This window comes from Solenopsis invicta, chromosome 4 (genome assembly GCF_016802725.1).
Source record: "Solenopsis invicta isolate M01_SB chromosome 4, UNIL_Sinv_3.0, whole genome shotgun sequence".
Taxonomy (NCBI): domain Eukaryota; kingdom Metazoa; phylum Arthropoda; class Insecta; order Hymenoptera; family Formicidae; genus Solenopsis; species Solenopsis invicta.
Genome location: NC_052667.1, coordinates 329367 through 345586, shown reverse-complemented (window position 1 = coordinate 345586; position 16220 = coordinate 329367). Strand labels below are relative to the sequence as shown.

The following is a 16220-nucleotide window of genomic DNA, read 5'->3' as shown; positions in this document are numbered from 1 at the left end:
CGTGATTCTTTTTACTCACGATTACGAAATTATCGAGATCATCGCTAATCGAATGGACACACTTTATTAATTAAATTCTCCTTGGATGTAGATTTCGCTTTATGATCGATCTAGCAAAGAACATCACGCGAGGCACCACGCGTTGCGGTCCACGGACATTGACTGTTGTAATTGTAAGAAAGAAAGCGGTCTCTTTGACACGCCGTTAAACAATTGGTTAAATTAAGCTTTTCGGAAATCGCGGTAGCGAGATTCTTGCAGGCGCGAAGCGATTAGAAATGAGACGTCTCTGACGCGCATCAAACGTTTCACTCGTGCTCGAGGATTTACGGGTATCGTCCATTATCGATCCTTCCCGAAAGCAACATCGACGGCAAGTTTCGCGGTTACCCTACTGACGTCTACCCGAATCAAGGTCAGAGTCGTAAAGGAAAACGACAGCGAGCGACAAGGGTAAACCAGTGGCCGATCGATGCGATCGTCTGCGAAGACGGCAATTCCGTGGAACTTTCGCAGGCCATAAACGCAGTAGTGGGCCCCGGGTGCAAGCTCCGGGGTTTATTATCGGCCCGGGCTCCCAATTAAGCGGCAGCAGCTGTGAAAATTAATGGAGCACAGCTTTTAAGATGTAATTGGGCACATTCATAACTCAGAATGAAAGGAGAGGGAAGGCAGGCCGGTTCCGAGACTCGAAGGAAGAGGACCGATCTTCTCGCGTTTTCTGGGCACGCCTTTTGTAATTGATACACCTATATACATTCTGAATAAAATCCATAAATAAAATCCAATTGTAAGCGCGAGCATACTTTGTTAGGTAACGAATGGCAATTAATTCACTCGGTAACTTTGCCGATCGTGCTTCACCGAAGGATTCCAATAAAGAAAAGCTAACATATCACATATCGTTGGCTAACGATCGGTAATCTCGATGAGATATATTTTCTTATCAATGTTATATTCATTATATGAGCGGAAGAAAAGCTTTGGATTACTTGACATGTGACACAAACAGAGAGGCGAAGAGTAAACGATATAGATGAAAAGAGGAAGAATCTCTCTTGTTTCTCCGCGAGGTGGTGATAACAGCAGCGTAATAATAGCGAATGACGCGGCATTGTGTGCTCGGAGGGACAACATTCGGGGATGGCAGAGGACCGGGATCGGACGCCCCTTTAGATGGTCGTAAACATTTCGTAAATTTGCTCCACAGGTGTGCCATCGTGGCAACTAAGCCATTCCCGACCGGCCAAACTTGCCTATTTATTCGCGCGATGTAAACTGTACGTACATAAACTATTCGCACATTTACAGAAACCCGGAAAATTTTATATTAATCGATAAAGGGGGGGGGGAAAGAGGGAGAAGGGAGCCATAAAATAATAATATATAATTTATTCACAATTTTTCCTAAATATATTAGGGATAATATAATTAATGAAATATTGATGTTACAATAAAGTTGACACAATTATCTTTGCTAGTAGAATTTTCATCGCAAAAATAGAATTCGAGACTTTTCAAGACCTTCTCGATTTATCTGAAATTCGGATGAGATATAAACATTTAAGGGGTCTCGTGACCTTCAACGATATCTTGCTAAATATGTATTCCCCAATCGCGGACCTCTCAGATCGCTCAGACTCTCCCTTTCGGAGAAATTCGAATAACGACTTCCCGCTATCTCATCCAGCAGCGTAATTGCCGGGGCAATCGTTAACCGGGATTATCTCCCGGTCCTGGAACGCGCAACCTCTTCCGTTCCGCGGACGTGTGTTTCGTGCTCCCATGCTGGATTCGGTTATAGGCGGTAAGGAGAAGGAGTTATGTGATGGCAGACGCGATGGAGAAGCGGTGGAGAAGCAGGCGGCGGAGAGCAGGCAGCGTTCCGGAAACTGCGCGCGGATGTTTGCTACGTACAACGTCGTACGAGCAATGGCGGCGGCAACGGTAACCCGCTTCGCACAGAGTGATGGAGGAGGCTCCGTGCCTAGGATACCGGTTTCCGGTTTGGTTCCTCGCCGATAATCTCGATCTTAAACCCGCCGCAGCGCTCGCGCCGCACCTGCGTTCCACCTCCTTTTTACGCTATCGCGCGGAAACCGAGTTTGCTACGAAAGAAATATGTAAAATCCGCATGGACGGCGAGTGCAGCACGTGTGGCTGTTCAGACGCTCGGTTTTTCAAAATGAAATTGCCGGCGAAAATGGCGGTTCGATAGTTATGGGATAATTCCATCGAAATTTGATCTGAGAAAGGTTTCAAGAATATCACATGGTTCGCGGTTGTAAATTTTTCTTGTAAATGCACGAAAGCGCACGTGGTTTGAATATGGATTCCATCAAACCGACTGCTTATCCATTTGTTAAGTATTTCCTAATTTTTTACGAAACTAAATTCTTTTTGTGGACTATAAGTTTTTGTTATAGTTGGGTAATGTTGTCGTACCAAGACGTATATGTTGCATCAGAATACTTTTTATTTATTTAACTTTTCAGTTCATTTTTTTGTCGCGTCCCCATAATAAATTCCTCTATGCTCTACAGAGCAGAGCATAGAAATATAATGCCAAAGTCGACATACGAGATATAACGATTGCACGCAAAGAGCCATTCGCCTCGTGTGTTCCCTCATGGGCTCTATTAGGAAAGTGTGATGGAGTTTTGCGAGCGCGATTACACCCAAATGAGAATTACCCCTTCGCTATGCGCTTAACATGGCGGCGCGGAATGGAGGGATGAGTGAGTTCGACCCTTTCACAGTCACCCACCGTTATGTGCCCGTCTATGTGTCCGTCTGATGCGTGTTACGTGTGAGTAATTCTGCGTCCTCGACGATGCACGGTAAAGAGGGACGATGGACAGAAAATTGCTTTATGTTTTGCTCCTAATGTACCGGAATGGCGCAGTTGCCTCGTGATGGCTGACCAAATACGTGTCGCGCTTCTTTGTCTCCAACTGTACATACGTATATGCTTTTAAAGTATTTCATTAAGATAATCACTTTTGTGCTGAATTGATGAAACTGACTCTCAATCACTCAAATGAAAATTGTTTGGTACCAAAGTATTACTAATTTAAATGCGTAATTCGCTAGTCTTGTAAATGTATAAGAAATTTTGGAAAAAAGACGTTGATTCCTTTATTAATTTTATTACTGAATATTTTTACGTGTTAAAAACATTCAAATTTTACATTTCTATTTTATGGTATAAAATAACACAATAGCGTAGAATATTATATTTAATTTACAATATATCAATAATGCATGAAACTTTTCAAAATTTGTCTAATTATATTATCTTTCTCTTTCCTATTTTCCCCTATCGCGGAAAAGTAGTTATCTACCAGACAATCGACTTGTCCTAATCTGCAAAGCTTTGATCCGTATATTGGTCGAGGTGCGTTCTATCATATTTCATGCCGTACACAAGCAACCACGCCGACAACTAAACCCATGGGCATATGGAGAATATGGAATACGACGTTTGTGTGCGTGAGAGAGAGAGAGAGAGAGAGAGAGAGAGAGAGAGAGAGAGAGAGCGCGCAACGGAGAAATCTTGGAGCCATGGGGTTGGAGGCTGTGCAGGGGTGGCTGAGAGCAAACCGGCCCTTGCGCGTTATTTAGCGACAATGTGTCGCGCATAGAAACGGCCTTAAAGCAGCCAATAAACGCCGTTACGTGGCCGTCCATGATCTCCCGTTCCACCGACCTTGGGGGCCAATTTCGTCAGATTTTGGGAAATTGTTGTTATGTCCGAGAACGACGTTTGGCGTCGCGTTTGGAATCAACAAACGGGAGTGGCCAGCCAACGAGGATTGCGCGACTATTTTGAGCATCCACTGTCGCGAATCCACAAATTCTCAACATATGCTTTTCATTTACTACGACATAATATTAGCGAGAAAGTTTGAAAACGCTGTTTTATCGCTGCGAGCAAATGTTGTTTTCGAACCTATGATCTGGACGTGAGCTGATATTTCATTATTAATAACAATTGTAATTCATTATTATTAACAATCCTAAATATATATTATCTGTTTTTTATTTTTGTAAAAAAAGATATCTATGACATTAAAAGTCACATATTCTTGTCTTCACTGCATGTAATATTCAATCATACGAGAACAAAAGAGAGAGAGAGAGAGAAACCGAGCTCCAAAAACGAACGACCTACGCTCCCATGCCCAAAGGACTGGTTTGCCTATTAACTCTCTACGTGCCGCGACACCCAAATGTTCCCCTTTACGCCAAGATAATGAAAATTACAAATAGCCTTGTGCCGAACGTGCGTACGCGGTTTGCGCATGCTGCGTACAGTGCTCAGGTATGTTGAAATTTGTACTCTCACGCACGCCCTTTCTGGACTCTAGGAAATTACCGTGTGTCATGTCAGTGGAGATATACCGGTAGCAGATAGTAAATAGTCTTATGGAATACATTTTTAATAACAATGGGCAATTATCTATACACTCTGCGAGATAGATAATTTTTTATCGAAAAATATTGCTTAAAGTTCAAGCGAAAGCGGTTTTAATATTGTATTTTTGTTATGATAACTAATGGTGGGTGTCTTCGATTCATTTTAAACTCGGAAAAACATAATTTTGGTAAAAATATGATATGAAGAAATACATATGTTGAAAATATTGAAAAGCGTAAAACAAAGTTAGAAAAATATGTAAAATGTTGCAAAAGAGTCGATACATAACATTAAGATTCAATTGATTTAATTGATTAGTGGTTTTGTGAATAAAGCGTAAATAAAAACGTGAGAGAAGACGAGAAGCGAGAGAACCGCTGGTAACACTGCTAATTATCTCTTTCTCAGCTTTGATTGCAACAATGTCCGTTCGTCCCTCGTTGTCCGCCACCTTCAGCTGCGTCGACCTAAGCTGTGCGGTGCAACAGTGAGGGGGTTGAAGGGCAACGCACGGACGATGGAGGGTAGTGGCGGGCAACAACACGCGCGTCGGCGAAATTAGTTTTCCAGATAATCATCTCACGGTATTGTGTGTTGCGTCGTAGTTTGCGTGGAAGTAAAGGAAGCGGTGGAGGCGACGTCGCTGCAGCTGCTTCGAATACGTGGTCGGGGCACGCGGCTTAAAATATAAATGCGGATTAATCTGAAGTTACGAGCGTACGCTCGATAAGGAACGTAATTTTCGCGAACCAGGGGGAACTCATTCTCTCTCTCTCTCTCTCTCTCTCTCTCTCTCTCTCTCTCTCTCTCTCTCCGAATCCCTAATTCTCCATGTGCGCGAGAACGTAATTGGGACATTCCAATCGATCCACGAAAACTTAACGTGAGATTTTTTGCGAGAATGTGTGGCACGCGACGCGCGACGCGGCGATGGTTCCGTCCTTTTTATCTATCATTTAATTATATCGATTGTCCGTATCTACGAGATATAGATTTTATTTTCTCTTTCGTACACACGTACACAGATTCGGTACTCCCCGGAACGCGTTTGCAAAGAATATAGCAAAGATCGCGATAATCGCAGTAGCGCTTTCCACGACGAGACGCGACGGCCCCTTTCTACCAACGCCCGCGTCTCGCGATGCTCCCGGTGATTAATGTTGCCGAACAAATTGTCTAGAAAAACATGTCGTAGCCGGGGCGCCCTCCGCCCGTTCGGTGCACCCTTTATCTCCCGGGTCGCGCCACCCTTATTTCCCTCGAGCGGAGACGCATACCCTACCGCCCCGTCGCTGCTGTTGCCGCCGCGCCGCGCCGCGTCGCGCCGCCCTCTCTTTCCTGCCGCGCCACCCTGTATATACAACCGTCGTGTATACATGCCTGCATACATACATTACGCAGATGATATCCGAGTAATCCGATTTACTTCGACTTCGCTATCAACGTTTGCGCCCCCGCCCATTCCGGGTAATTATACGCCACCCTGGATGCTGCGTTGCACTACTAGTCCTACTACATCACGTACGACGTGAATTCGTGCCATTTAATGAGAGATTATGTTATTCGAGGCTGGCTTTTCAATAATTTTTCTACATCGTTCGTCAATTCGCCAGTTAATTCACTAGATATAATAAGCAGAATTATATTAATAAGTTGTAAAAAAATTACAAAATCTCGAATATTTTCATAATATTTAAATACCTTCGTTTCAATCTTTACATTTTGAACGCGATGGATTTAGTTAATTTAATAAAGAGACATATAATTGTTTTCCTATAGAAAACTCTCTATCTGGTTATTAACTACAGGAAAATTTTAGTTTACGCACTTGTCGCAGTCATTTTATCGAGTGCGAAGAGAAAAACAAGAGCCAATTCTACATCTTTATCAAGCTGCCGTATGGACGATGTCAGATGGTGCAAAGAATTGCATCACACGATTTTAAATTTCCTCTCGTTAAAGTCACGTATGACATCGGTACATACATCGCTCGCAAAAACCTCGGACAAGAAACGCCATGTCTACTCGCCGACCATGCTCATCTCTACTAAATCTTCCTGTTATCTTGAATCTACTCGCTTCCCACCTGCGAATTACAAATTACCGGAGGACTTGCAGGACTTTGCCGATCCCTCCGCAACCTTCTTACTTTCTGCCTTCCACTTCTTTCTCCTTCTCTGCTTCTTCTTTCTCCTCTTCTTATTTCTTTCTCTTCATCATAGAAGTATTCTCGTATAAGCATGATAGACGTGCCGCGACAAAAGTGAGCAGATATTTGCTATCGAGTCATAAAGAATTGATCTTTCGATTGGTTCGTTCTTGTCACATGCTAAACTGCACTAGCCTTTTCAATGAATACAGTGATATGTTGCTTTGAAATTCGAAAACAATGTTTAGATATTTTTAATCGTTTTTTTAATTATGAAGCAATGTAATCGCTTTATTTAGGTAATGATCGTAAAAAATGAGAACTTGTTACGTAATAATTATAATTATCACATCGTTTTTTTAAATTTTTTTTTTTCCCCCATTTACTTGGTTTATCGTATAATCCGTGCACGAAGCGATGGCGTGGCTGAATGGAGCGCGATTGGATGCAAAAGCAAAAAGGAAGAAAACGCAAAAAAAGACGTAGGTATCTGGTAGCGATTTCGTGGTATTATTTACATCTGCCGGGCGAGATGCGGTGGCTCGTGTGCAACGGGCGACGCTTATATCCGGACAAGCGAACGGGGACAGGTATCCCTCCCCCGTACACACGTAACCTACCTGTATACATTTCACTTTTTCGTGAGTAGATGTGCACGAGCCGCACGCGGGCGCGAGCGGGATACCGTAGGCCGTCGCATAAAGTCCGGATTTTATTACAAGAGGATTCAAATTCCGCGCACACAGCCGAGTTTCTACAGTGCGCTTCGCGGAGGCGTGTGGCGCGGGATTGCGGGACTGCGGGATGGCGGGATGGCGGAAAGGAGAGAAAGACCATACGAATATAAAAAACTGTCCGGACCGCGTGAATCCCCCCGCGGCGTAAACCCATAAACCACGCTCGCGTATTCTATTTCGCACGGATAAAAATTTCGATCCACCTCTAATGTCAAGCATCCTCCGCAGCATCCTCGAGCGCGGTTGTGTATTTTATTTTCCCTCCTGTATCACTGACCTCTAAATCTCCAAAGTCGAAAATCGTACCGTGGTTTCCTCGCTGCGATCGTGGACCAAGGGCTCGACAGCCCGTGGGGCACACCCGCGCTTGTAAGGTGAATGTCGTAATGGGAACACAAGAACTCGAGCAGAGGCGGAGGTCGCGAGAGAGGGAGAAAGTCGTAACCCGGAATGAGAAACGCGACTGCTCTCCTCTTCGAGGAGGATGTATACGCTATCGTACGTCCGTGGTGTCGCAGATGGTGGAGAGAGAGAGAGAGAGAGAGAGAGAGATGTAGGGAAAAGATTTCACGACCGTGAGATGGTAAACGGGCCGCTTTAGGGCCATCCTGAGGACGAGCGGTCAATCTAAACGATCCCTTATCTTCCACCCGACGCTCCGCGTTTTCGTGAAATCTAAATAAAACGCGCCGGGAGACCCGGGATAAACCGCGTCCGGAGATCACCGAGATCGGTCAGAGCACTGCGTGCTCTGGTATGAGTAACGAGACGACTGTACTATTACCAGTCTAAACAACGACCGCATTTGCGTCAGAAATGACGTGGTAACTGCGGTAGTTTCTTACTTTCCTACTCTTCCGCGCGAGTTTCGAGCCTCTTTGTAAGTGATGACGCGACGAATGGCTATCAAGTTATGCTATTTTACTTAAATGAAACATGATGAAAGATGTATTGAAAAGCAATCACACGATGCAACAGAGAATGATTTTAAAACATAAATGTCTTTGCTCAAGATTAGAAAAAAATTACATTTTTTTTGCTAAATTTTATTTTTAAAAATAGACATAATTCTATACTTGAAAAAGTGAAGTTTTATTAAGTAATAAACGTATAAAAAGATGAAATGTTATAATCGATGATGATTTTTTAAGGATAGGTCATGGAAAGGATTGTGCTATTAGTTTCTGTGTTAAAGATTTAAAGAAATCGGTCGAATATTTACGTCAGATATGGAGAAAATGAGACATCGCCATTTCCGCCATCCACATGGATATCGTTCGCGAGAGTGCGGAGATGAGGAGATGGAAAGGGGACGGCTGGCAATTTATAACGGCGTCAGCAGTTGGTACATATAGTGGCTTCGTAGCTAGAGTTTAAGAGACTGTACAAGCTGACGCTTGCGTCGACTCCAACGTTGCACGGGTGCCACTGGGTGGATGGCGTGAAATTCAGGCTGTGGGGGAATAGTTAGGGATCGTAGCGTATGGAGAAAAGTAGATGGCGAGGGAGTTAGGTGTGACGCACAAGCGGGTAGTATCAACCCTCGGTGCGCCGCCGCCGCCGCCACCGCCGACGCCAACGACAACAACGACGACGACGACGACGACGACGACGACGACGACGACGATGAGATGAGTCTGACCCCGACGACGAGGTGGCCGGTGACAATCGACTCGAGTACTCCGCTACCCCACAACCGGCGAGGGTTGCGACAGCTGCGAACCCAATAACGTGCCTTTCACGAAACGAGCAGTTCTGTTTCGCACTCAGGGCTGGGCTGAAATAGCTTCCATGTAGCCCCGATATCTGCTCTATTACGTTGACGTATCGTCTCTTGAGTCGTCGATCCGTTGCGCTGAAATTAATCAACGAGCGATCACCAATACACCGATTTGTCTCAAAAAAGCATTTTTTGAAATGTACTTGGTCTTACCGACACTATCAAATTTGTAAAATTGTAACATAATAACCGTTCATAGGTGTACTACACTTACATCGGAAAAAAACAATCGCTCTAAAGCAGAAGTTGGCGTGTAAAAATCAAAGACTCTACGCGTGCATCGCGTGCATCGGGCAGGCGCGCGGTGGTGTGACGGACGGTAGATACGCAGATATCGAGCACTGTGGATTTTACCCCTCGATCCTTTTATTGGTGAGATCACCGATGCGACCATCAACATCAACGCGAAACAGCGCGCCGGCGCTATCGCGTTCCGCAACACGATTTAGTGGCGATCCCGACAAAACAATTATATAAATTTCGGGGGGACGAAAGAGGGGTCTGGGGACGGCAGTCGGGGACAAAGCGGGGAAAGGGAAAATAGGAGAGGGAGGAAGCGGACGCGGTGCGCGGGATAGGAATTTTCCGAAAAAGCGTTGCAGCAGAGTCATAGATTAAACGCAGCCGAGGTGCACACGTCCAGCCGAGCACGTCGATGCGAGGCAGGCAGCCATGCGGCCGCTGCGGCGGCGGGAGCTATCAGTGACACGTCGCGTGTTAAATCGCTTTGTTGACACACATAACCCGTCTACGCGTATCCGATACGCGCGATCGCCGGTCCCGCGTTCTCGGCGTTTATATCGCTACGCCCCTGCGGCCACCGGGAATTCAGCAGCAGTTTACTCGCGCTGTGATGCCAACCTCTCTCTCTCGATATTTTCAACTTCTAACTTTTGTTGGACATATTTTTAATTAAGTTTTAATTTAAATAGGCAAGAATGCTTGTTATACGTGTGCTAATATATAATTTTTATAACAAGTTTCAGCTAATAATCATAATTTGATCATTGTTTTAAAATGAAAAAAAGCAACGCAAACGATAACTTGTTCAATTTGATGCGTAATGCAAATTTTCAATTCGGATGGCTGACAGTAACCCTCGGATTCCAGAATTGTCGAGAACGCCCCACGCGATTTTGCAAGCGAAGGGCAACGACTGCAGGAAACTCGATTACACGGTGGAAAGATACTGACGATCCATAATGCTCATTGAATTTGTCGAACGAGAATTATGTATTGCATAGGGTTCGCGATTCGTTTGTTCGCGGGCGCCGCGTTTTCGAGGAGGAGATCCGATGGTGTGCGATCAGACCAAGTGCATTACAATAAAATCATGATCACGATCGACGATGTGAGAGAGAGAGAGAGAGAACAAAACATGAAATAAAAAAGAAGAAACTGGCCGGGAGCGGCGCGTGAATCGACTGGTGCATTATATTCGGATAAAATGATTTTATCGATCGTAAATGCACCGACACGGCGGTGAACGCTAGTCTTATGAGTGCTCAGATTTATATCCGTTCGATCGTGCGAGAGCTCAAGCGGCGAGCTTTTTGTTGATGCAATAAAATTGTTTTGAAAAAAATGAGTATACGAAGGCTCAGAGAGAGAGGGAGAGAGGGGGGGGGGCACGCACACATCGTGCCCTTTTATTTTATAATTCTATCGTCCAGAAAGAGAAAGAAAAAATATTTAAAAAAATTGCAATGTACGATTCAAATATGATAAGTAATATTAAGTTATATCAACTTGTCCATTGTAAAGCTTGTTGAATAATCGTTATATTATTTGAATGATGGTTATAGATTTTAAATGTGAGATACGAAGCGGTACATGTTTCTGTTGATATTTTATCTATATGACCGACTCTTAATAAGCATTCGTTTTCTGGAATGCAATGCTTATGACGGCTGTTTTCTCTGATGCAACGGCAACTTGCATTAGTGAGACTAGTCTGTAGTAATTTTACACTGACAAAAATCGATTGCCGATTGGATTGCGAGGTCAGATCCTCATTAACTGCATTCCCAGTGCAGGAAAGGATAATTACATAAATAATCTAATACTACAGGTCGCAACGGTTCGAGTCAATAAAAATAATTGCACCGTTATTATTCCATTTTATATTGATTGAAATTCTCGTTAGGTACAGCAACCTATCTCACGAGTTTAATAATAATAATAATAATAATAATAATAATAACAAATTTTAATAACGCTAATAATAATGCAACACTTTCTTAAACATCTTATCTGTTTTAGTCTATTTTCTCCTTTGAAAATGGAAATTATTTCAACTCGCGCATACTCGTTTAATTCCTAATTAAAACAGTTTTTTTTTACGGCAACTCATCTACCTACTTCCCTTGTCGTTCGATCCGTTTTCTAACGCGTAATCATTACGAGACTGCCTTTTCGATTTCCTGTAATGCGACGCGAACGCTGAGGCCTCGCATTAGCGCGGCTCTCGCGCCAGTAGTACGCCACGGGAGCAAAATTGATTACCAATAGTACTGCGAGTACGAGCGGCTCTCGCGCTCCCGTGTTCGGGCAGTAATGATGTTTTGATGCGAGGACCCGGTGCACTGCGTATCGACTGCAGTTAACTAATGGAAGCTCCCCGATAATTGCGAATGCCGTCCGAGAGTAAATGCTGCTAGCGCGACAGTAATCATCGTTACTCCACTCACGTACCCGCACAACGGTGAAGGAAACTCCTCTCTCGTGCTTTTTGCTTCTCGCTGCATCATTTTATAAGGTCTTTCTAGTTAACAAATATACTATTTTTGCAACGAAATTAGCGATGTAATTTATATATGTATCTTAATCATTAATTCTTGATTTTATTTCAGTAATTTTTAATGAGAAAGGCTATAGACAGAGAATTTTATCAAGGAGTCAATTTGCATTTTTTTTTTACTATCGTTTTAATATCTTGAAACTTTCTTAAAATGTTATGCGAATTTGAGCCGACATTTATAAAAGATTGTATATATCATAAATTTCATTACGACATGAGAGGATGTAAAAGACGCATGTAGAATCCGTTTCTCAACCCGATACATTTTTGCTTTTTTCTCACAGAAATATGTGTATGTGGTTTGTAAAAAATAACAGCGATAAATTCTGAACTTTAACGATTTATCAATAATTCTCTTGGATTGCTCTTTGTTTGTAATTCATCAGCGATTTCCGAGGCACTTATTCAATTCGTTTGTTTGGCGCTCGATTTACTCTGCCACTTGTTAAACGGTTTCTCATTTCAGTCGATAAAAACGACATTGAAATGTTTTTTAGAAATCGTAAAGAATATGAAATAAAATCTTAAAACTTTATTTTTATATATTGAGTAGAAATAAATAAAAGATCTTTTATTTCTAGTTTCTCTTTTAATATTATATAATTAATATCAATTTTAATGGTATTGTGTTTCAAGCACAGTTAAAATTCAATCATGTTTGGCTTATTTTCCATTCTTTTACAGATATTCAAACACGTTCAAGCTTTCCTAGCCATAGTTATGTGCACGTCCGTTTCACGGTGTAGAGTGAGTAAGTGAGTGAATGAGTGAGTGAGTGAGTGAGTGAGAGAGAGAGAGAGAGAGAGAGAGAACGCGCGCTTCCCTTCAAATTCATTATCAAAACTGCATTAAAATCCTGAAAGCTTTGAGAGTGCGATGTATAATAAAATATTTAGAGTGACTTAGCAATCACAGTGTCAACTTAAATGTAATTTTTACCACACAATTTTATTCATGAACGTAAAAGAGAGACGATATTAGGTCGACCGTAAAATTTTGTCGTGTCTCTGCAACGTGGTGGGCTTAAGTTTTCTGGTTGATTTTCGCTAGGGCGGCTGAACTCTTGGGAGAGAGTTTGGGCAGTCGCTCACCGCGTCCCTCTCTGCTCACGTCCCTTTTTCTCTATCTTTCTCTTTCTTGTTTCGGTTAGAGGGTTGCGCGCCATTGTTCGGGCGATATTTCAGCAGCGATGGTGGCTGCTAGAGTGGAAGGGCGGGGGTGGTTAGCGGTAGTCAGCTGGCTGTGACACGCTGCCTACCTCGCCAAAGAGGAACCAGAGCCGCTTAGGAGTATCCGGGGGCTAGAGAGAGGGAGGGACCTTTGGTTTCATACTCGCGCCACGATACTTTCATCTGACGATAGTCGAGGATCCGACTCCGAGGCGATTACATGCAATTATTATCGTGTTGTGTTTGCAGCTGCATCGCACAATTTTATTTCAAACACATATTATTATTATATTGATTATATTTTCTTATTCTATAGAGAATGCTTTTTCTGTACGTAACTCTTTGTTTTGAGTAAATGAGTAAAAATTTCTTCGTCATATAACATAACATTTTTTGTACAAAGAAAGATTTATATATTGTCAAAAGAATTTGTGTAGCTTCTCTGTTCTCTTTTAGAATTCTCTTTTCTTAGAATATTTATAATTTGAAAGTATAAATTGAATTGATATCGATATCAAATCTGGAGACATTTACAACTCGCTAATTTAAGGAATTAAGGAATGATCAAAATTCATGCCGAGCCATTCTCTCCAAGCGTACGCGAGCGTACACTAATCGCTTCTCAAGTCCTTTACTATTTATTCAATCGAACGAAGCTCCTTTGACTTACGGCGACTTGTCGAACGATTTATGGACACTGTCTGCGTCTTAACTGCGACAATGGCCACGTGCATCCGGCAGAAGAAGAACGAGATGTGATGAGAGTTTAATAATTATTATTCATAAGATTCTCCTGTGGGAGTCGGCCAGGCGTGAGACTAAGCAAGAAAGATGTGCTGCAAAACAAGAGAGGGTGCCATCGCTTCTTCGGGGCTTGCTTATGTTCTCCTCATCCCTTCTGGCAGGGAACTGGAGTATTCCACGACGCGAAGGGGGTGTGCTCGAGTCAGTCGAGCAGAAACCCAATCACTTCCGGCGTCTGCGCCCATTAGGGCGCCGCGACGCTGACGTCGGCTGACGTACGCCCTTCCTCTTTGCGTCTCGCTCGCTCTACTGCCGTTCCCTCCCTGGTTGTTCCTATCTCACACTGTATTGAACCTACCACCCTCTTGGACTTGGACCAACATCGAAACAGACCGCAGATCTATTGTTCGGAAAGCGCTCACATGGAAGCTCCTTCAACGCGGCTAATGACGTATCGAGGATTTTCTTCCTCTTTACCGGATTTTTCCGCTTTTACTTGCTCATCTCCCGAGTCAGTTGCCGTTCGCTTTTTCTTGATTGTTACATAGATACACAGATTGCGTCAAAACAATCTCCCTCTCTTTTATCGCGTGTATCATGTGTAAAATGCCAAGGTAAAAAGACAAAAGACAAAAGACAAAAAGCTCTAAAGTACATATTTGCAAGACAAACTTATGGAAATGAAAAAACAAATTCTTCGTTCTTTATCTCTAGGAAACATTATTATGATATAAAAGAATTAAACAATTGTTACATCTGTTGCATTGAAAAATAATCTTGAATTATGAATATCAAATAAATATCAATTACTTTATTAACTTGATTCTCGTTTCGTTTGTGTTTCAGGTTCATAAACGCGAGACGTAGGATCGTTCAACCAATGATCGACCAGAGTAATCGAGCCGGTAAGACGAATCCATTTCAGCCAACACACATTTACACACACTCTCACAATACTATTAGAAACACGTACAATCTGCCACCGCTACCGACTACACCTTATGGATATATTGATTCTCCGTGTGAATTTTCTAATTCTTATGAAATAATATAACTCATTTCATTTTAAATACAGTCAAATTTGTTTTTTTCTTATTAAGATGTTAAGATCGCATTATTAAATGTTCGGATACAGTAAAATTTGCACTTTTAATTACTATTATTACTTTACTACTGCGAATGAATAGCAGACTTGTACAATTTGTGAAACTATTAATTTTTTAACCGAATTTTTTACATTGAAATTTAAACTAAAATTTTAATTATAATTTTATACTAAATAATTAATAATATGTGTATATATAATCTATTGTCTATGTGGACTATGAGAAAATTTATCCCAGACTGTGAGAAAACTTTTGTTAGAAAAAGATTTGTTTAAAACTATTTTTTAATTGATCAATAAACTGACCATTTATAAAATAAGAATGCTTTTTTATATGTGGTAATAATCTTATCAATTTTATTGAAGATTAGCGGGAAAATTGAAAGTTTGATATTAGGAAAAGATATTCCTTCCTCGAATAATCTGTAAAGACAACGCGTTTACGAGGAGAGAATCACTTCGTTTGCAGTAAAAGGCGACAACAACGGACCTTTGTGTTTAGGGTAAAACCTTTCTCTTTCTCTCTCTCTCTCTCTCTCTCTCTCTCTTTCTCTCTCTCGCGCGCGCGCGTTTTCTCTCGGTTAGGGTTCAAGGGATCGGTAGTGATTCGGATGATGGTGAGAGGGTTCTTCCGTGGAGTACCGGGTGGGCAGAGGTGGATAACGTTCCGGATAACGTTCGGATAACACTCGGATAACGGTGGGATAATTGGTAGCGGTGATCAGACCGAGTTTTACGATCAGGGAACATGCTCCCGTCGTCACAGTGGAAACTCTTCTCACTCTATCGGCCATAGTTTCACGGCCCGTCTTTTTCTTACGTTTTATCCGTGACCACGTCTTTGTCCCGCGACGTGGAAAGGATCGCCCGAGGAAAAGTTCAGTGAGGGTGAGTCGACTAAACGGTCGAAACATAGAGAGAAAGAGAGAGAGCGAGAGAGAGAGAGAGAGAGAAAGAGAGAGAGAGAGAGTCCGATTCGCCTCGTATTTTTACGACTGACCCCCTCATAAACACTCACTGAGTTACGGGTTGTTTGCTCTGTCGAAACTGGGCTTTAGGGGCGCTTTATCCGCCATCCACTATCCAAACGTATCCACGGAACGCGCTCTCTGGGATAGCAAGGAATTGCTCTCTTCTTTTTCGCACTTTTCTTTTTCCCTCGAGTTGACGCACACACTTTTCGCGGGTCTCTGCAAATGATAGCCCGCAGCCTGCTTCCGTACTTTTATACGTTGGATAGAAAACGTATCGTGGAGCAAATTGTACTAAACATATGAGAGACTTTGAGGGAATCTTCTCTATAAGTACCAGAAACT

The 16220-nt window shown here is 42.6% G+C and overlaps 1 protein-coding gene and 1 long non-coding RNA gene across 8 annotated transcripts in view; one reads left to right on the top strand and one right to left on the bottom strand.

Annotated features, from left to right (window-relative positions):
• The window catches only part of LOC105195795, a 255143-nt gene that overhangs the window by 129690 nt on the left and 109233 nt on the right, over nt 1-16220 (bottom strand). The gene's annotated exons all lie outside the window — the stretch shown is intronic.
• Nucleotides 1-16220, top strand: part of LOC105195834 (homeobox protein homothorax) — a 387950-nt gene that overhangs the window by 352084 nt on the left and 19646 nt on the right. For all 6 annotated transcript variants that reach the window (XM_039448644.1, XM_026135893.2, XM_026135894.2 and 3 more), the window contains one exon: nt 14646-14704. In XM_039448644.1, the coding sequence (XP_039304578.1) occupies nt 14646-14704 (59 nt within the window). The remainder of the gene's footprint in view (nt 1-14645; nt 14705-16220) is intronic.